Raw genomic sequence first — 22242 nt, forward strand, 5'->3', positions numbered from 1 at the left:
GCGGTAGAACACACTGGGGCGAGAGTTCAGGGTCCTCGGCTGTTAGAGGATTTAGGGCAAAGATACACGGAGACCATAAAGCTAAGTGTGTGGGAGAAACGTACGAGTTAAATACATAGACTAGGGTAAGGCTGCGGCGCAGGTAGTACAAGGAACCTGTATTCTCCTTTGCTCCTTGACTCTGCTGCTGCTGCTGCTGCTGCTAAGTCGCTTCAGTAGTGTCCGACTCTGTGCGACCCCATAGACGGCAGCGCACCAGGCTCCCCCGTCCCTGGGATTCTCCAGGCAAGAACACTGGAGTGGGTCGCCATTTCCTTCTCCAATAAGTGAAAAGTGAAAGTGAAGTCGCTCGGTCGTGTCCGAATCCTGGCGACCCCACGGACTGCATCCCACCAGGCTCCTCCGTCCATGGGAGTTTTCAGGCAAGAGTATTGGAGTGGGGTGCCATCGCCTTCTCTGGCTCCTTGACTCTATCATTCCGAAAACACTCTGCTCCTGGTACCCCTTTGTCATTGGAGACTGAGCGCCAAGTTCGCGAGCTGCCCTTTCAATACTGGGCGCCTCGTTGCCAGGGCAACCATTCCTGCCCGGCACAACTCTGCGACCTCCATGCTATTGGCTTGAGGACGCAGGGTGCGTGCTACGTCACTGCGCGGCGCCGCAAGATCCGGGAACCCTGCGAAACCTGATTTTTCCCGGTCCCCAGCGGCCGGCGACGGGACGGGCGGCTAGTGGCCCAGCGGGTGCTGGTTGGCTGGTGTGCAGATCGCGGTGGGAGAGAGGAGCGGTAGGAACAGGTCCCTAGAGCGGTGAGCTGTACATGTGCGGGGATCCGCTGTGCCACCCTCATTCTCTCGGCGGAGGCGGCTTCCTGTCTGATAAGTTGCTATGGCCACGGGACCACGTTGCTAAGGAGCCTGGAGATGCTGAAAGCCATGAGCGTACCCTTCCTGGTCTGGCTTTGGTTGAGAGTTGCCTTATTTGAAACTGGCACCTTTACCCACTCTTATCTGACCTTCTTTAAAAAAGAAAAAAAAAAAAAAAAAAAGCAAAACACAACTTTTGTTTTTCTCCATTTTTTCCTCTCCATGTCCTCATTTTCTAACTTTCACAACATGCCGGCCCTGGACTGGTCTTAGGTATTGGGAAATGTGTGGTGTTAGAGGCGAAGAGGCTAGGCAAATGGAAAACAAATAGGAAGACCCTTAATACTGGCTCTTTGGATTTTCTTTACGGTGAAAAGGGTTGGGATAGGTGAATACTGGGCTGTGTCGCTGTTCTTTGAAATTTGAAGGAGCTTTAGAGATGGAGCTCACCTCCTTTTGTGGGGCTCCTGTTAACACTTTTGGGACCTTCCAAACACCAGATTAGAGAGTAGGAAAAAAAGTGACCTCTGTCTCTGAGAATTTTTTTTTTTTTTTTAATTTTATTTTATTTTTAAACTTTACATAATTGTATTAGTTTTGCCAAATATCAAAATGAATCCACCACAGGTATACATGTGTTCCCCATCCTGACCCCTCCTCCCTCCCCATACCCTCCCTCTGGGTCGTCCCAGTGCACTAGCCCCAAGCATCCAGTATCGTGCATCGAACCTGGACTGGCAACTCGTTTCTTACATGATATTTTACCTGTTACAATGTCATTCTCCCAAATCTTCCCACCCTCTCCCTCTCCCACAGAGTCCATAAGACTGTTCTATACATCAGTGTCTCTTTTGCTGTCTCGTACACAGGGTTATTGTTACCATCTTTCTAAATTCCATATATATGCGTTAGAATACTGTATTTATGTTTTTCCTTCTGGCTTACTTCACTCTGTATAATAGGCTCCAGTTTCATCCACCTCATTAGAACTGATTCAAATGTATTCTTTTTAATGGCTGAGTAATACTCCATTGTGTATATGTACCACAGCTTTCTTATCCATTCATCTGCTGATGGACATCTAGGTTGCTTCCATGTCTTGGCTATTATAAACAGTGCTGCGATGAACATTGGGGTACACGTGTCTCTTTCCCTTCTGGTTTCCTCAGTGTGTATGCCCAGCAGTGGGATTGCTGGGTCATAAGGCAGTTCTATTTCCAGTTTTTTAAGGAATCTCCACACTGTTCTCCATAGTGGCTGTACTAGTTTGCATTCCCACCAACAGTGTAAGAGGGTTCCCTTTTCTCCACACCCTCTCCAGCATTTATTATTTGTAGACTTTTGGATCGCAGCCATTCTGACTGGTGTGAAATGGTACCTCATAGTGGTTTTGATTTGCATTTCTCTGATAATGAGTGATGTTGAGCATCTTTTCATGTGTTTGTTAGCCATCTGTATGTCTCTGAGAATTTAACAGGTAGTTTAGTGCAGTGGTCTCAAAGGCAAGTGCGGGAAGAATAGGTATGTGGAAAAAGAAATAAGGTATATTGAGCTGGTCAAAACAATGAAAGAAAAGTACTCTTTCCTAGCATAGACCCAGATGCCTGTAACCCCTTGTAGATGATGACCCGCAGCATCTAAGGAAAGTAAGGTGAAAAATGAGGGGTCCACAGTGGGGCCTTGCTTAGTTTGTTTGCTTTCTTGATATTGTGACATAGTTTAGGTGTTGAGGTTAAATGGATTAATAGATTCTAGTGTCTACTTAGAATATATTGTTTTGTAAAAGATTGAAGGGTATTCTTTGTAATATTTATAACACAAAAGAGTTACTTTTTCACTTCTTCCCACCATTAACCCTTTACACCACCCTCACACGTTATTTAATGAAAAAGCTAGTGTAAGATGAATGAACCTTTTTTTCCTTTTACAAACAATTCATGCTCTGGATTTGTTGTCAGTGGTATGCTCCCAGGTGGATATTATCTTTTAAAAATTGAGTACATGCCATTTGTCTGTAAGGTAAAGGGTGATATTTTTAACAGTAACTGAAAAACTGTTTTGGAAAGAAGCTCTAACACAGGTGTTTTGGAAGTGGACAGGGAAATGTTTGCATCATTGTGTGTGTGTGTATGTTTTGGTTTTGTTGCTGAAAATTGCATAATTGTATCACACATAAAAACTGTCCTGTATACTTAAAACCTTTGGAAGCTCCATATTCTAACATGTTTTTCAAATGAAGAGTTTCAGTAGCCTTTGAACTTATTCAAAATCTAATATAGCACTTTCCAGTTAGTACCTTATAGAAACAGCTGTTTGACATAAAGGAGCATAGAAATTGTGTCATTCCAACTTGTTGAATAATCACTGAATTGGCAGTATTAGGTTGCACTTTAAATAGGTCATAATTAAAGTCTGTGTTAGCTTAGGATAGGATCTAACAAATTTAATGAGCTAATAATTACCATATTTTTAGAAAATGCCTTGGGGATGAATGTGAACTGTGATATTGGGAAGTAACTCATCTGCTGGTACTAGGCTGAGAAAATTAGGTCAGCATATCAAATTAAGAAAGTTGAAATTTAAAATTACTCTGTTACAGAAATAATCTTACATTTAGTTTATCTTTGCAGGGTACTTTGATCTGGTCACATGGTATTTAAAATATTTGGAGGCTGAATGTTACTACATGGAACTTTGCCCTCCTTGTGAAGACTTCTAATTTGTCAAGTAAATTAAAATAATCTCATGTTATTACTCATTTAAGAAGGCATCAATGTTTATATTGAAGAAGAGAGAACTAAAGAGTTGTGATTTGTGTCCCCAAATATTTGAAAAGCTGTCATTTACGAGTAGAAGACTACATCTATGTGGCCTTAAAAGAAGATCTTATAGAAAAATGACTATATTAAAGACTTAAAAGGGGAAGTACTCTAATGGAAGAATATTTGGAGTGTCTTGTAAATGGGGAAATGGAGTAATCAAGGGGAAATAAGGAAGCAAGGCAGAAATCCAAGTGCTGTGGAAACGTGCATTTAAGAAACTGATGATCAGGAAAGCCTGCGTGGAACTTGGAATTGGAGCTAGACCTAGAAATACCAGCGGGCAGTTGAGTGTATAAGTCTGGGTGTGTGGTGGAAGATTCTTTGAAAATAATTTGATTCAGCAGGAAAACAAGGGCTATGAATTAGAGACCTGTTAGCAAAGTGGGAATTACGGGAGAGGGAGAAGTGAACCATTCACTGGGTAAGCTTGACATGTCATCTTCTTTAACCTTCAGTAATAGCTTTGATAGGATTAGTATCTCCCCCATTTTCAAATCTCAAGAAGTCAAGGCTTAGGAAGATTAAACAACCTGCTTCAGTTCATAAACCTGTGATTAGTAAAGAGGAGAGGCAGTCCCAAATCTGAGCCCAGAGCTCCTTCTACTTCATCATGTCACATTGATCATATCTGTAGGGTTGCGTGTGGGAAATGGAAGAAAAGGAGACATTAGAGATCCTAATTTTTCAGCCTGAGAGATCAGAAAACTGGTGGGGCTTTGAACTGACAGGCAGTTCATAACTTCAGTGTGAAAACCTCAGTTTGGGTGATGTTAAGTTTAAGGGGTCTATTTAATAGAGTTCATTACGTCACTGGAAATGTAGGACTTGATATGCAGATGTGAACACTGGGAACTCTGGAAATACAGAGGCCAGAGAAAGTGGAGACAATAGGGGATGTGCCAACCACTTTTCCCAGAAATCTAGTCTATATTTTCTGTATGTGGCCAGAGGATTACAATTGAGCTTCTAAAAGTGTATTTGGACTATTTGAATGTAAAAATGCATATTTTTATACATTTTGCTTACAGATATTTTTAAAAAAATTTTCATTGGAGTGACAGATGGTTTTTAATTTACTGTTATTGGTATTATTAAAGTTGATAATTTTCATATTTTCTTACTAGCTTTTTAGGCATTTTGCTCCATATCATACCTTTTCTGTGGGACTTTTACTGTATTTCCTACTCTGTTAGGTTTGGTCTTTATATTGTTAATGAATCCTCCTCCCCAGAAACAATGTTGAAATCAAGTTTCATGTAACTGCAGGAGTAAAGGAGAAGCAATGCAGAAATCAGAGTTCCATAGGGGCGTACAGATGAGAAGCAGACTGACAGGTACTAAATGTTGCTTTTTAAATGAAGAGGTGTATTTTGTTAATGACACACTGTTTTGTACAGATGAATGCAGGGTGTGCTTTCACTTCTTTTTTGTTGATGTTCTGTTTTTTTCAGATAACTGTGATCAAAGGACATCATCAAGTGCCCAAGTAAAACATGGGACTACAGTTCAACAAAGCAAATCTTCATCATCAACCAGTTCTCCAGAATCTGCAAGAAAACTTCATCCTCGACCAAGTGATAAACTGAACCCTAAAACAATTAACCCAGTAGGTACAAAAGAGATTCCTGACTCAGTAGGTTTTCCAAAGTATTAGACTTTTATATACTGTTGAGCCATTCTGAATGGTGTCCCGTTTCTTTTGTTAGTTTTAAGCTAGTTGTGAAGGAAGGCATATGGTAATCATGATGAAGAATGGAGGTAAGAATATGAGTGTGGGAATGAGAAGGTGTAAACTAGAAATCAGTCGGCTTTGGTATGTCATATCACATTCATGGATGAGTAATGTGGAGTATAAAATACATTGCATATCAACTTTCTTTTTTTTTAAATTTACTGTAATTATTATACTTCCCAATATCAATGAATAACCTTGTAATTCCGTTGCCTAGGATGAATTACGTGCTTTCATAGTTGCATAAAGACCTCTGACCATTTCTTTATGACCTGCAAATTAGCTCCACCAGAATTCCTAACTACAACACTAGCTTTCTTTTGCTTTCTCAAAGCAGATTAATCACATTTAACAAACATAAGGTTTATATACATAAAAGTACATAATTGTAAGTTTCTAGGTCAGTTTGTCCACAAAGTAAACACACTTGTGCTCCAACACCAGACGGTGTCTGGTCCAGCCTTACATAGATGATGATGGTTTCAGCCTTTAAAGGGGATTATGAGAGTGGTTGAGACACAGTCTTCGATGGCAGGTAGAATCCAGCGGATTCTTCAGCAAGGATACAATGAACTATCCAAAGGCAAGAGGAGATTGTCTGACTTTATAAAAGAAAAATGGAAAATAGTTTAAGCTTCTGTGTTTCTTTGCTTCTTTCTGTCATTTGCAGCATCAAGAAATTTTAGGTTCTTTGACCATCCAGACTGTACGTATTTGAATGGAGGACAAGTAGGACATACGTGATATGCAGGAATCTACTTTGCCTGTACACCTTTTCTCCATTTAGCTTTCAATTTGAAAGGTCACAGTGGAGGAGGGGTGGAAAGATATATTATCTTTATTGTATTTGTTTATAATATTTAGATTTAAAAATATTTATCTATGGTATGTTTATTTTATATGTGGTTTCAGCTACCTCCAAGCCTCTGAAACAAGGGTTAAAGGAACTACAAAATGTGGAGAGGATTGATCATTTTTCTGAGTAGAGTGATACACTTGATACAAGCTTGGTGGGCTTGAAAGTCAGGGTGTCTGTTTGCCTCAGACCTCAGCAGGATTGAAATTGATTAGGTATCACTAAGTGGAGATGATAGTAATAATTATTGTATTCTTGTCTTTTTTTTTTTTTTTTTTTTAATTTTAGTTTGGTGAACAGTCACGAGCCCCTTCTGCCTTTGCAGCTATTTACTCTAAGGGAGGTATTCCTTGCAGGTAAGATCAATACGAGTTATAACTGACCATATTATTCAAAAATAATTGAGTAAAATCAATACAGTTCTCATTTTAAATGTATTGAAAGTTTTATTTACTAGGGAGGTTGAAATAAAGGTGAATTTATTATTCATACTTTGTCTTTTGGATTGATATAGATCCTGGGACACTGTTGAAAAAAATAATTTTAATTCCAAAAGAGAATTACTGATAAATCTATAGTAAACCACCAGATAATTGAAGAAATTGACTGAAACAGTTTCTAAAACAGTTTAAGCATTCATAGGCTTGGGAAAATTTCAGGTAAATAATCCTCTTTTGTCTGAACTGGAAGTTGACAATTCAATGAAATTGTTTTGTTATTTTTTAATTATATTTCAGAAATCAGATATTTCAAATTTTATTTGAACTTATATTTCTTAATGAGTAGTATAGCTGTTTTCGTTTTCTTTTGATGTAATTTTTGTATTTCTGGGTAGACGTCAAGCTATTTTAAAGAAAGCAATGCAGGTTACTAATAGAGGGCTATCCTTTTAAGAGTTCACTATTGAGAAACATTAATTTCTTCTAAGTATATCCAGTTTTAACCTGTTGTAGATGATAGAACATTTTATTTTCATTGTGGAAAGAAATAATCATAGCATTCTTTTTGGTGTTTGAAATTTAAAGAAATGTAGTTTTTAATGGTATTTTCAGATTTGGAGGGCTAGGAGTGAAAAGTAAGCTCAGGAGGCATTTTTTAATTTGTTATTGTTACTATTTTGTATTTACATTCTGAACTGAAACTATTTTAAAGGTCTTATACCTTCTCCCCACTCTGAGAATTTATTATTGCTAAAAATGTAAAAACAGTGCTGCCGAGGCTTCTTGGGATTATGAAAATAACACTTTAGTATTCTTTAGAAGATGCCAAGTTGAGAACATTACAAAAGGAGCGGGAAATAACAGTTGAGTGTAATGAATAAATTCTCTGCCATGGGTGTGGTGATGTTTCCATGGATGTACTCATACATCAAAACTTACCAAATTTTACACTGTATTAACAGTGTCCATTTTTATTTCAAGTTCTGCTTCACTAAAGACAAAAATATTAAAAAAAAAAAAAAAAGGCAGCAACAGCAGAAACTTTAATTCAAGGGGCTGACTCATTGGAAAAGACTCTGATGTTGGGAGGGATTGGGGGCAGGGGGAAGAGGGGACGACAGAGGATGAGATGGCTGGATGGCATTACCGACTCGATGGACGTGAGTCTGAGTGAACTCTGGGAGTTGGTGATGGACAGGGAGGCCTGGCAATTCATGGGATCACAAAGAGTTGGACACGACTGAGCAACTGAACTGAACTGAATCACTTTTTCACCCTGCATGGGCCATTGCATATTCCTGGCCTTAGTTTTCCTCTCTTTAACAGGGATAAAACCTGGCTTTCCTTTAGATTATTTCTGTTTAGGTTAAATGATATATGAGCTTCCCACGTGTCGTTAGTTGTAAAGAACTCACCTGTTAGTGCAGATGTACGAGACGCCAGTTCAGTCTCTGGGCCGGGCCCCTGGAGCAGGGCCTGGCAACCTACTCCAGTATTCTTTTTTTTTTAATTAATTATTTTAATTGGAAGCTAATTATAGTATTGTGGTAGTTTTTGCCATACACTGATATGAATCAGCCACGGGTGTACATGTGTCCCCCTGTCCTGAACCGCCCCCCCCACCTCCCTCCCCATCCCATCCCTCTGGGTCGTCCCAGTGCACCGGCTTTGAGTGCCCTGTTTCATGTGTCAAACTTGGACTGGTCATCTATTTCACATATGGTCATATACATGTTTCAGTGCTATTTTCTCAAATCATCCCACCCTTGCCTTCTCCCACAGAGTCCAAAAGTCTGTTCTTTATATCTGTGTCTCTTTTGCTGTCTTGTATATAGGGTCATCGTTATCGTCTTTCTAAATTCCATATATATGCGTTAATATACTGTATTGCTGTTTTTCTTTCTAACTTACTTAACTTTATATAATAGGCTCCAGTTTCATCCACCTCATTAGCACTGACTCAAATGCATTCTTTTTTAATAGCTGAGTAATATTCCATTGTGTATACATACCACAACTTTCTTATCCATTTGTCTGCCAATGGACATCTAGGTTGCTTCCATGTCCTGGCTATTGTAAATAGTGCTGCAGTGAACATTCACTCCAGTATTCTTGCCTGGAGAATTCCATGGATGGAGGAACCTGGCGGGCTACAGTTCCTAGGGTCGCAGAGTTGGAAACAACTGAAGTGACTTAGCATGCACAAATGATACCTGAAAATTAATATTGCTTATGAAAAAAAAATTATTCCTAATTATCACATTTGTTTGCTTATTTTGTGATAGGTTTGCAATTGTTTTGTCTATGGTTTACCTATTTTGTTATAGTTATGACTGAACCATATGAAATATAACATTTGCATTAAGATGCAAATAGCACTCTAAAACTGTAGGCTTAACAAATGTGGAGATGTGTAGTTTAGTCATCATCAAACAATTTTGTTAAAAGGGTAGGAATTTGTAGGATTGAAAATATGCAGTTATTGCTCTATAAGGTGCCTTTGTAATATCTTTTACAGTCATGAAGTTCCTACATGTTACAAAATAATTCTAATATGGTTAGGTTGAAGAAAGAATATATCATGATTAATCACTGTTTAGTATATAAGTCTCTTGTTCTTATCACATTCACTGACTTTTATATTTTAGATTGGTCCATGGTTCAGTAAAACACAGGTTACAGTGGGAATGTCCTCCGGAAAAGCTTCCATTCGATCCACTTCTTATTACTTTAGCCGAGGTAAATACTCTATCTTTCCTGAGTATTTTTTCTAATTGCATTAAATGTTATTTTTGTAACTCATCAGTAAATCTCATTCTTTACTTTTGAAATAAAAGCCAAGGAACAAATATTAAAACACCACACTTCCTTAGGAACTAATTATGAACGGTGTATGTTTCTTAGAAACTGATTAATCAGCTTTATAAACATGAAATTAATCTGCACAGGGATTTGTAGATAAGTAGATAAAGTATTCATACTTAATTTAAAGTGCTGGGAATCATATTGAACTAGTCCAATCGGGAGGATATCATCATTTAAACTCATACTAGAATCAGTTAACAGTGCCTGTTTGGTCTTTCCTTATAGAACCTTTATTAAGTCACCTTTAATATGATATGTTTCTTAGGGAACTGATATCAACTCCCTAAACGTTCTTTTGGGTAATTTTCAGGGCTTTTGCCTTCTTGTGCATTTTAAGTAAAATATCATAGAGATGGTTTTTGTAAAGGATTTCAGAAAAACTTCTCATATATTCCTTTATATTAACATTTGTGTCAGGAACAAAGTTGGCAGAGTATTAGCCTGAAGTGAGTCAGAAATATCTTTTGTGAATGTTACTATTTATAAATGTGTAGAATTAGAGACAGAAGTTGAGAAATGAATTAACCAGTTGTACTTAACCTTAACTCATCTTCTTTAAGTCTTCAGGATCATTTTTCTTGTTGCTGTTAAAAACCAAGTCCTTACATTAGGTCCTTGATGGTATTAATCTGAATTGGCAGTGCCTCTGGGATAAGTCATACAGTAGTCAGGAATCCAAAAGATATGACACTGAAAAAACTCAGATTTTTTTTTCTTCACTCAAAGAAACATTTGCTTTTCCTGTAAAACTTGTGGGATGTGCCAGATGTCAGCAGAGCTGAAAAAGTAGACAGTTGTGCTGATTGAGATATCTTAATTATAGTGAATGCCTAGAATTTCTAATTCCTCCTTTAGTTTTCCCAGTTTATTTACTCTTTTAAATGGACATCTCAGTTACTACTGGGGCTTCCCACATGGTGCTAGTGGTAAAGAACCTGCCTGCAAATGCTAGAGATGTAAGAGATGTGGGTCCAGTCCTGGGTTGGGAAGATCCCTTGGAGAAGGAAATGGCAACCCACTCCAGTATTCTTGCCTGGTAAATCCCATGGACAGAGGAGCCTGGCTGGCTACAGTCCATAGTGTCACAGAGAGTCAGACATGACTGAAGCAGCTTAGCACGCAGACATCAATTACTTCTGAAGACTACCAAGTTATCTTAGGTCTTAGCTTTTTTTAATTTGTACCTCAGCCTGCAGAATGTGTTTTGGTATAAGAAGTAGTATATTTTTATGGATAGCCTATTTTGAAATTAAATTTTAATCAGTCTCTTTTAAACTTTGTGTTACAAACTAAAGATGTTCATATTTCATTAGTTCTTTTTTGAGCCTTAAACTTTTTATATATGGTAGCACACAATTTTTTAGATGAATCGAAACTATAGTGATACCTTTGAAAACATACTCTAGCTAATCATAAGACAGGGGCAGTGCTTTGACTTGAGGAATCCTCAAAGGAACTCTGAGTTTAGTTTCAGTTTAGTTCAGTTCAGTCACTTAGTCGTGTCCGACTCTTTGCAACCCCATGAATCACAGCACGCCAGGCCTCCCTGTCTATCACCAACTCCCGGAGTTCACTCAAACTCATGTCCATCGAGTCAGTGATGCCATCCAGCCATCTCATCCTCTGTCGTCCCCTTCTCCTCCTGCCCCCAATCCCTCCCAGCATCAGAGTCTTTTCCAATGAGTCAACTCTTCACAAGAGGTGGCCAAAGTACTGGAGTTTCAGCTTTAGCATCATTCCTTCCAAAGAAATCCCAGGGCTGATCTCCTTCAGAATGGACTGGTTGGATCTCCTTGCAGTCCAAGGGACTCTCAAGACTCTTCTCCAACACCACAGTTCAAAAGCATCAATTCTTTGGTGCTCAGCCTTCTTCACAGTCCAACTCTCGCATCCATACATGACCACTGGAAGAACCATAGCCTTGACTAGATGGACCTTTGTTGGCAAAGTAATGTCTCTGCTTTTCAATATGCTATCTAGGTTGGTCATAACTTTTCTTCCAAGGAGTAAGTGTCTTTTTCCAAACACCACTGTTTTTATTTCTGTCCTGTGTAAACTTTTCTCTTTCCCCTCTCCTCATGTAATAATGGGGAAGCAGTGACAGAACCACTACTATTGAGTCCATTTCACCTTGACCTAGGGTTCCTCATCTCTAGAATGAACAGGATGGGGTGCTCCGAAGACAATAGAACCTGTGTTCTGTGGTGCCAGTGTGCTTGGCAGCATAGTTTTCAAAAGCATGACGGCATGTAGGAAAAGAAGTGTTTCATCACCATTTGGAAGCAGATAGTTTTGTTTGGGGATTTTTTTTTTTTTTTTTTGCTGCACGGCATGCAGGCATGAAGGATTAATTTCCTAATCAGGGATCAAACATCTGTCCCTTACAGTGGAATAAACAGTGGAAGCATGGAATCCTAACCACTGGACTGCCAGGGAATTCCCCTGGAAGCAGATGGTTTGATCACAAGGACAAATTGGTTGAAAATTAGTATTTTTAGGCATGACCCTGCAGCTGGTTATACTTAATTCCAGATAATAATTAGTCAAACTGAGGGAGTATTGCTATTACTTTCTTTGTTTTATCTTTTCAAAAAAGATGGCTATTTTATCGTGACTCAAAATAATAATTAAAAAGAGTGCATGTAATTGTTCCTAGTGCATTTAGGGTGAAAGGCTTTGGTGAGAAATGATTTACACAGGTTTTTTTTTTTTTTTCTCCCCATGTTTTTGTTTGACTTTCTGATGTTAAAGATGGCATTTGAAATCTTACAATGCATTTTAAACATAGTATAAGATTTGTCCTCTAAGTATCTTAGTATTTAAATGTGAAGGAGATATAATATTTTAGAGGCTCATTAAACAGTTGTAAAGTCATCTTTAAGGTAGGGGGTCCAACAATTTTGCGTTTATAAAGTGGGATTTAGTAACATAGATTTTAGACTAATTTGTTGGGATTTCTGGCAGTGTTTAGGAGTATAAGCAACATGTTTTTGGTATCATAGTGAGTTTTTTTCTTCTCTTTCTTTTTATTTACATTTCCTCTCTTTCATCCTCCTTCCTCTTTTTTTCATTTATTTTTCCTAGCTTCTCCTTTGCTTTTCCCTGTTCCTTTTATTTTTTCTTATTACTCTTTTTCCTTTCCTTCTTGGTTAAAGATCCTTTTTGTCTCATGCATATCCCATGTTCCACAATTTCTTAGTTTAATTGAAATTGTAATTATTGAAATTATATTTCAAATAGGAAAATAATACTGAAACTAGATTTCACTTACATGAGTAAGGATTGCATTTTTTTCTATTATCATCACTAAAATGGGTAGTAAATCTTGTTTGTGTCTGTTTGTTTGTTTGTTTTGGCAGGGTCTGAGAGAGACTAAACATCCGTACACCTTTGTGTCAAAGGAGGGTTTTAGAGAATTACTTTTGGTCACAGGCGCTCCTGAGAAAGCTGTGCCTTTGCTTCCTAGACTGATTCCTGTGCTGAAGGCAGCTCTGGTATGTCCTTTATTCCTTTAGACTTTCTGCAATATATTTAGAATATTTTACATCTTTTTTTTCTTTCAAATATTATGCAAATTTGTTCTTTACCTGTGATTTCAATGTGTGTGCAGAATTCGGCCACTGTTTTTCAGGGCCAGATGATTCCTTACTGGAAGATACCTTTAGAAGATGTACTAAAGGTAAAGAGGGACATCTTGAGTAGTTAGAGAAAATAATGAACCTGAAGTCAGTCTTTCTGTAGGCTACAATGTATTTTATTTAATGTTTCCGTCAACCCAAATTTAATTTTTGCTTCTAGATGTCCTGTACTAAAGATTATTTTTTAAATCCTGGGTTTGTTTGGTCATTTTCTAATATTGAATGTTCACTTTTTCTCCACCTGCTTACCCTTTCTCCTTATCCATCCTTCCTTTTCCTCTTTCCCTCCCTGCCTGTGCACCGTGAACCACCCAACCCTCCCCAGGTCCACGTGGATGATGAAGTGTTTGAAAGAGGATTGAATGCTCTGGTACAGCTAAGTGTCGTCGTTGGTCCTGCTCTAAACGACCACCTGAAACATCTGCTTACCAGTGTAAGTGCTGGAAAGATTGGAGAGGGCTTGTGTATGTGTATCGTTTTCTGATGTAATGGCTTCAAACTAATCATTAAAATGATTCAAAACCTTGAAAAAAACTTCATCATCGTAACCAGAAAGTATGAACATCAGACCTAGTTGTTCTTAAATATTTTTACATTAATGGGCGATATAGTCTCTTCAGTTTTTGTTTGTTTGTTTTTTTAATGGAAAGTATCTGCATGAGCAAATTTAGAGTTGTGATAAAAGTAAACAGAATTGAATGGACAAAAATTAATGAACAGTGTGAGGTCTTCATGCCCATGTGGATTATCTATGAATTCTAAGCAGAGCTTATAAGTATTCTTCCCATGGACGGAGGAGCCTGGAAGGCTGCAGTCCATGGGGTCTCTGAGGGTCAGACACAACTGAGCGACTTAGCTTTCACTTTTCACTTTCATGCATTGGAGAAGGAAATGGCAACCCACTCCAGTGTTCTTGCCTGGAGAATCCCAGGGATGGCGGAGCCTGGTGGGCTGCGTCTATGGGGTCGCACAGAGTTGGACACGATTGAAGTGACTTAGCAGCAGCAGTAGCAGCAGAGCTGTGTTATTCATCTTTTTTCTTTGTTGTACATTGTAATTTTTTTAGTGAGTCTCTAGGATTCAGGTTGAGACATTTTCCTGTTGTGAGTAGTTTAACCCTGCCACAACCTAAACTGGGGCACTTTGCAGTTCAGGAGGTCCCCAGAACCACCCTTAGGTTTGCTGAAATGACTCATGGAACTTAGAGAAGCTGGTACTCAGTGTTGCAGTTTATTACAGTGAAAGGATACAGGCTGAAATCATCCAAGGGAGGCGCTGCGTAGAGCAGGCCCAGAAGAGACGAGGTGTGGAGCTTCAGGTTCTCTCCCGGTGGAGCTGGGGGGCCAGCGCTTGTTTCCCAGCAGTGGTGCATCACAAGACGCACGGAGCATTGCCAGGGTGGGAAGCTCACTCGAGCCTGAATGTCCAGGGTTCTCCTTAGACGTTTGTCACACAACATCACTGCCTGCCTGCCTGGTTGACCTTGGTCTCCAGCCTCTAGAAGTTGAGCTGGTACTTGGTGCCTGAGTCCCTGACTGTAAATCACATTGTTAGCACTGACTATCTGGTGTGGCCCAAGGCCCCAGGTAAACAAAGTCACTCTTACCTGGCAGGACCTTCCAAGAGTTTAGAGGTTTCCATCCAGGAGGGCAAGGACCAAACCTATATATGTGTATCTCCCCTCTTTCTCGAGCCTCCCTCCTCTCCTCCCATCCCACTGCTCTAGGTCGTCACAGAGCTCCAGGCTGGGCTCCCTGTGTAATATAGCAAGTGCCCACTATCTATTTTGCACATGATAGTGTACATATGTCAGTGCTAATTTCTCAGTTTGTCCCATCCTCACTTCCCCTGCTTGTGTACAAGTCCGTTCTCTACTAGGTTCATCAGAGCCATTTTTCTAGATTCCATATATATGCATTAATATACAATATTTTTTTTCTTTCTGACTTACTTGACAATGTATGGCAGGCTCTGGGTTCATCCACCTCACTACAGCTGACTCAAATTCATTCCTTCTTATGGCTAAGTAGTATTCTATTTATATATGTACCACATCTTCTTTGTCCATTCATCCGTTGATTGACATCTAGGTTGCTTCCGTGTCCCGGCTGTTGTAAATAGTGCTGCAATGAACGGTGGGGTACGGGTGTTATTTAGAATTGTGGTTTTCTCAGGGTATATGCCCAGTAGTGGGATTGCTGGGTCATATGGTAGACTTATTCCTGTTTTTTAAGGAATCTCTGTACTGTTCTCCATAATGGCTGTATCAGTTTACACTCCCACCAACAGTGCCACAGGGTTCCCTTTTCTCTACATCCCCTCCAACAGTTACTGTTTGTAAATTATTTTGATGATGGCCATAAAATCAATCAATTTTAGATTGCTTGGTTGAGACAATCAGCAGTTTCACAGAAATCTGCTGCTCTCTGCCCTCCTGTTTTGTGTCAGGTGTTATTTGAGGCACAGGGAATATGATACTAAACAAAACCACACATGCCCCCTGCCCTTTTGGAGGTTGGTTTTGTTTTGGGGGAGAAATACGTAGCAATGACATCTGCTGAGAGAACTGGCATGAGGTAAAGAGGAAGTGAGGTGTAAAGAAAAGGATCCTTCCCCTAACTGGAAGTGGAGCTTCCTACCAGCCTCCCAGCCCTGCCCACCGTGGTGGAGGGAGGAGACCGGATCAATGGTTAAACTCTCTTAACTGCTTTTAGAGGTACCGTAGCATTTATCTTTAGTCACTCACATACCTCCTCAGAGCTCTGCTTTTCCTAAGACAAGGACTGACTGAAAGGGCCTCTTCCCTTCCTGGGGTGGCAACACTTTGGGGAGACCTAGCTACCACACTGGCCTTCACACCCTCGCGGGATTCTGTAGAGTAGAAGGCCCTGGAAACCGGATATGTAGGGGCTCATCCCTGGTCCGTAAACTACACACGGTGAGGACCACTGAGTTGCTAGACGCTCCTCTCTCCTCTCCCCACTTCACCCATTCAGCCAGAAAGGCTGCACTTTCATATCTCATAGACTTCTACATTAGACATTTATTTGAAGAAAGGGCTCTTCTAGGAAAAATATTTCAAAACCAGTTACTGAACATACATACAACTGATTTTCTTCATATGCGAAATAAGTCATATCCTTTGTGAGCTTCAACTCTGAGAGACTGTTCACTGACCCTGGGACAGTGATCCTCAAACTTGAAGAAATAAGTACATCACCTAGGAATCTTGCTGGAAATGTAGAACCTGGACCTTTGTCCTGAGAGTCTGCTAAAGTAATTTGTGGGGCCAAGAATCTGTACTTCAGTGGGTATATGTGATGAGATGGTGGTGGTTTGTGGATCTGCCTGTGGTCATCTGTCCAAGGGTAACACGATCTAAAGAAAACAAACCTAAGATCTGTAAGAGGCACTTTTCCTTGTTCATCCCCAGGACATTGATAAGCCCTTCCTGTCCCCCTTTTAGAATTGCTTTTGTCACATTTTTTATCTTATTGGGAGTCTCTTCTGACCCTCCGTAACCTTCGATGACCTGGCTGAAAGAACCGGTTACTCAGTGCTCAGTGGTAGGAATTGTCCTGGTCACTTTCAGACCTGGGAAGATGAAGAACCAGAAACCAGCTCTAGGACAGGGGCTTGCTAAGTGTTTGGTGATGAGGAATTCTTGCCTGGGCTCCAATTATATCCCCAGAAAGTGGAGCCATGAGCAAGTCCTGCTCTGGCTGGAAGGTTCAGGTTTTTGGGTGAGTGTTGCGGACGTTTGGTGGGAGAACACAGCAAGGAATTGTGTTGAGGGCCTGAACCGCACTGTTTCCCTCTCTGCTCCTGTTATTCTGACTCCTGTGCTCTCTCTCATCTCAGTCAGAACTCCCCGCTTGTCCAAGCAGGGACCTTCAGGACATAGCTGGGGGCTTTAGGTGATCTTGTGGGTTTTAGCCAGATTCTTCTGCCTGTCACTGTTACTGAATTATTCATGCAAATACTCTGTTCTTTGTTGTCTCTTCCATTTTTGACTGTAGGAAACACACGTGCTTTAGAGGCTTAGCTTTCCATCATTTTCCTCCAGATGGTCTTACAAATTACAGAATGGGAAAAAGTGTAATTTCTTAGAAACCTTACTCTGGAAAACTTACAGTATGGTAATACTGGAGCAGATTCTATAAGTTTGGTACTATATCAAATAATATAAATCCATCTTTTTAAACAGGTTTAGTGACATCTATTCTATGTAAGTTTTTATGAGATATTTCCTAAAAGAAGCCTTGCAATCTAAAACAAAATAAGTAGTGTTTATATACTTACTATATAGTAAAGACTCAATGGAATTATTTCTAGTTAGCCTATTAGTGAATTTTTACTAATGTTTATGGTGAATAGTGTTACTTTTTCAAATCATTTCATTCTTTTAATCTTATCTTCAAAGCTTTCTAAAAGATTAAGGGACAAGAAATTCAAAGAACCAATCACCACTGCGTTACAGAAGCTGGAGCAGCATGGCGGAAGTGTAAGTGAGCCTTATTCCCCATAAAGCATAGTTTCTAAAAATTTTAGTCGTATTATAAAATTGATCCTATAACATGTTATCTCACTTCAGGCTCAAGTAACCATGTGGAGTTAGTATGATTATTCTCTTTTTAGAGCTCAGAGTTTCTGTCTTGCCTAGGTCACACAGGTTTTTTTTTTTTTTTTAATGAAGTATAGTTGATTTACGATGTCATGTTTCAGGTGTACAGAGCAGTGATTCAGCTATATATCCGTACATATATATATATATATATGTATGTATATAAACTTTTTTTCAGATGCTCTTCCCTTACAGCTTACTATAAAATGTAGTTCCCTATGCTGTATATTAATAGTAGGTCACATGGTTTTTAAGCATGAGGATTCAGACCCGGGTTGTATAAAGGTAGGGCCTGTGCACTTTCCCTGTGTTTACCGTGCGGCACTCCTTTGTAGAACAGCTCTCCAGATTTTTTTTTTATTTAAAGTGTTTTGGATGTTTTTGCTTTTACCATTGGGAAGTTCGAAAAAAAAAAAAAAGAACTAAGAGGAAGAAAGAGTCGTTTTTTTTTTTCCTTTTATTTGTCATCTTTTCTGTCTGAACAGTTTGAAGTCTGTCCATAATCAAAGGTTGAGATGAGGTTCCCAGATGGCTGGGTTGTTCTGTCTGGAAGGTACGTGTGCTCGCTTGAACCTGTGTACGCACACACAGAGGAGTGATTTAGCTGACTAGTCTACTTGCAGGAAGATACCGGGATGTGGGGGATTTCATTACTCTCTGTGTGTTGTCAAATAACTGGGGTGATTGAATTTTCGTCACTTGAAAGATGTATTCAAATATTTTAGTCTTGGAAATATTTCCATAATGCAGTGAGTCAACCATGTTTTGGATGTTACATTTAATCAGAGTTGCATGGGATTAACATTGCAGAACTCAATTTCGCTCTAGGTACTTGATTATAAAGAAAATTTACATGACCGATAGAATTTTAATATGGCAGTATTTTAGTTTAAGCATTGCCTAAATTACTTAATTTGACCAATTTCAGTGACTTTTTAAATTGATTTTTTTTTTTTTTTTTCATGACAAAGTTCTAGGGTAAAGTTTATAATGTGAAAGTCAGTCCCCGGGCTACTAGATAATGGGTTTCTTTGTTGTGTGAGTCAAGGCGGAGGGTTAACCCTCAGACACCTTGTTAAAATGCACAGAATCATACCCTAGTCAGTCCAGTATCCCTTCCCAGCACAGAAAGGAATTCTTCTTGCTTATAAATGTGTTTGCTGTTCTGAGAATTACAAATAATTTGCCCCTTCCTCTCTGAAATGCAAATAAACAGATGCTAAATAATGATAGCAAGACTTCAATCTGAAACTCCGCAGATGGTTTTCACACATCCTGTGGCCTGGTATGGGGCCTGGGCAACTAGAAAAGGGCAGCCCAGCACCTTAGATTTCATGGGGGTATGTGTGGAAGAAGGGACAGTTTGTGAGTAAATACAGGTTAGAAATGGGCTTCCCAGGTGGCTCCTTGGTAAAGAATCCACCTGCCAATGCAGGAGACATAGGAGATGCAGGTTTGATCCCTTAGTCAGAAAGATCCTCTGGAAGTGGAAATGGCAACCCACTCCAATATTCTTGTCTGGAAAATTCGATGGACAGAGGAGCCTGGTAGGCTACAGTCCATGGAGTCAAAAAGAGTTGGACATGATTGAGCACACACACAGGTTAGAAATAGCTCACTAGGATTTGGAGGGGGAATTACAGTGCACCTGATTTGAAGCAAGTATTTGACGAACACTGCCTTTAAAAGTCTATCATTTACAATCTCCTGTTTCTCATACATAAATGTCTTCTTCTCAGGTAAATTTCCATTTGTCTTTTATGCTAACGTTTTTAAAGCAAAGATTTTTAACATTTAGCAAGTATTAGATAAACTTTCGGAGAAGGCGATGGCACCCCACCCCAGTATTCTTGCCTGGAAAATCCCATGGACGGAGGAGCCTGGTGGGCTGCAGTCCATGGGGGGCTCGAGAAGAGTCGGACACAACTAAGCAACTTCCCTTTCACTTTTCACTTTCATGCATTGGAGAAGGAAATGGCAACCCATTCCAGTGTTCTTGCCTGGAGAATCCCAGGGACGGGGGAGCCTGGTAGGCTGCCATCTATGGGGTCATACAGAGTCGGACATGACTGAAGTGACTTAGCAGCAGCAGCAACAGAGGATGTAGGTGACCAATTCAAGGATCCTAGTGACAGCTAGCAGTGTTCTTCTCTTATTGCCACTGAATCTTATTAGTTTTTAGTCATGCTAATACAGAATAAAATGATTTTGAAGTTATAAAAACTATTAAGTGTTGTGTATTCCCTCAGACTTTTTCTGTTCTTTTTCCCTCCTTCTAATGTCTTATATAATATTTTAGTAATAGTTAATGTAATTGTAATAGAAAGTTTTGATCACATATCAAAGACTGTCCCATGACAATTATTATTGTACTTGCCTTCAGTTCAGTTCAGTCACTCAGTCGTGTCTGACCCTTTGCAACCCCATGAACCGCAGCACGCCAGGCCTCCCTGTCCATCACCAACTCCCGGAGTCCACCAAAACCCATGTCCATTGAGTCGGTGATGCCATCCAACCATCTCATCCTCTGTCATCCCCATCTCCTTCCTAGCATCAGGGTCTTTTCAAATGAGTCAGCTCATCACATCAGGTGGCCAAAGTATTGGAGTTTAGGTACTTTATCATGAAATTAATGATGTTCTTCCTTTTCTAAAAACTTCAATGTTTATATCTTTTCTTTTAATATTGGAGATGGGTCTTTATGAGACAATCTTCTCAGTATTATAGTTTCTTATTTCTTAGGGCTCGTGTATATTACAATGATCAGAGGACTCAACTTCTGGGGAAAAAAAATATTACAGACAGCCATGACGTCTTTTTCTTAGAACTAATCAGTTTACTATATGCCTTAAATTGAAACTGGTTCATTCTTAGCCTGATTCAGTTTTCTTTTTAAATGATATATATGTATGTCTTGGGAAAGTACATTACAAATACACGTCCTGATCTTAATCAAGCAGGTAAGAACTTACTGCATGATAGGTACTCTATTGAGTACATTTTACACATTAGATTCATTTAATCTTTCCTACAGCTGTCAGAGGTGGATTTTGTTGTTATCCCCCTTTAAAGAGCTAGAAACTGAGATATAGAAAAGTAATGAGCCCCAGATTTGATAGGGAAGTGATTGGCTAGAGATCGATTAAAAAACTGGTAGTCTGGTTTCTAACTGCTTTTCTAGTTAAATATTTTTAAACCACAAAAAGAGACAACCTATATTTTATTTAACTCAGGAAAAAGGTTCTACTTCTCTTTCCATCATTCTGCTCCCATGCTATTTGGTTTGTTTGTTTGGAGCTTTGAACACTATTTTAGGCACACTCCTGTCAACATAGTACCTATTAGGGGAACCCTGCATGATAACAAATAAAGCTAAAATTTTTTTCTGTTGACAGGGAAGCCTTATCATCATCAAATCTAAAATCCCGACATATTGTTCCATATGCTGTTGAAGATAGGAGCCTGAACGACAGGTGTTAAATGCTGACCATGGATATCTGTAAAACCTGTTCAGAGTCACTTCGGTTTATTCTTTCGTAAATCACAGCCATCCTTCATTATTACTGGCCTTGGATGAGTATATACACAAGTCCACCGAATCATAGTACAAGTTATTCATCAAGAAGAAAGAATGGTTAATAATGGAAAACTATTAAAAATGTTCCATAATACTACAATCTTGTGGGGTTAATTTTTTTCTTTTTTTTGTGATTTGTGTGAACAGCAGTTACTGGGTTTACAGTGGATAGGTTTGTATGTATTTTCTGGTGCCTTTTGTATATAACATTTATACAGTCAGTTTGTACCTGTGTACTTACTTTTAGACATTCTGCTATTTCCTGGGTTTTATATTTATCAAGTCTATGGGAGTTTAAAATAGTGGACAAATATTTGTGAATTCACTGTTAATTATATTGTTTATAAGTATGTATTTTATAATGTAGAATGTTTGGGAAAAATTTATTTCCAGAGTATTCTACTTTAAGAAAAAGATTTTTAATGTGTAAATTCTCTTTTAAGTATGGTTGTTTATTACAACTCTTAAAATTACCTAAATTTAGGTGTTAATTGTATTTAAGTAAATATATGGTTATTTCATAGTCTGAAAATACTGGTATTCAATACATGAAGATATTCAGAAATTAAAATCTTAAAACTTGTACATGTATTCAGTTATTTTGTTGTGCTTGCTTATGTTTAACAATTAGCGTAGTTGAAAAAGCTATTAAAGCATTACTTATAAGTGTAGTTCTGAGTGTTGATGTAATAGAAGCTGATTCTAGATCTTTCTACAGAGAAAGGAGTAGAGGGAGAGAAACAGAAAACAAGAAGACCCTCCACCTTATGGGCAGGAGGAGAGCCTTAGGGCCCTGAGTAGCCATACCAAGTCCAAGGCTGG

At 39.0% G+C, this 22242-nt stretch overlaps 1 protein-coding gene across 11 annotated transcripts; it reads left to right on the forward strand.

Moving 5' to 3' along the window:
- The first annotated feature begins 645 nt into the window (after window positions 1-645).
- On the forward strand, window positions 646-21520 carry PACRGL (parkin coregulated like). 11 transcript variants are annotated; one of them, XM_019962508.2, is made up of 11 exons: window positions 646-787; window positions 3497-3593; window positions 4955-5022; window positions 5140-5294; window positions 6565-6632; window positions 9365-9455; window positions 12941-13075; window positions 13213-13260; window positions 13545-13652; window positions 17643-17723; window positions 21239-21520. In XM_019962508.2, the coding sequence occupies exons 3-11, from the start codon at window positions 4971-4973 to the stop codon at window positions 21293-21295; spliced, it is 795 nt and encodes a 264-aa protein (XP_019818067.2). In that variant the 5' UTR covers window positions 646-787; window positions 3497-3593; window positions 4955-4970; the 3' UTR covers window positions 21296-21520. The 11 variants fall into 11 exon arrangements, with proteins under 11 accessions (XP_019818067.2, XP_019818069.2, XP_019818066.2 ...); XM_019962510.2 differs by having other exon boundaries at window positions 652-797; XM_019962507.2 differs by having other exon boundaries at window positions 653-809.
- The last annotated feature ends 722 nt before the right edge of the window (window positions 21521-22242 follow it).

The sequence above is a fragment of the Bos indicus genome, chromosome 6, assembly GCF_029378745.1.
Source record: "Bos indicus isolate NIAB-ARS_2022 breed Sahiwal x Tharparkar chromosome 6, NIAB-ARS_B.indTharparkar_mat_pri_1.0, whole genome shotgun sequence".
In the NCBI taxonomy this organism is placed as follows: domain Eukaryota; kingdom Metazoa; phylum Chordata; class Mammalia; order Artiodactyla; family Bovidae; genus Bos; species Bos indicus.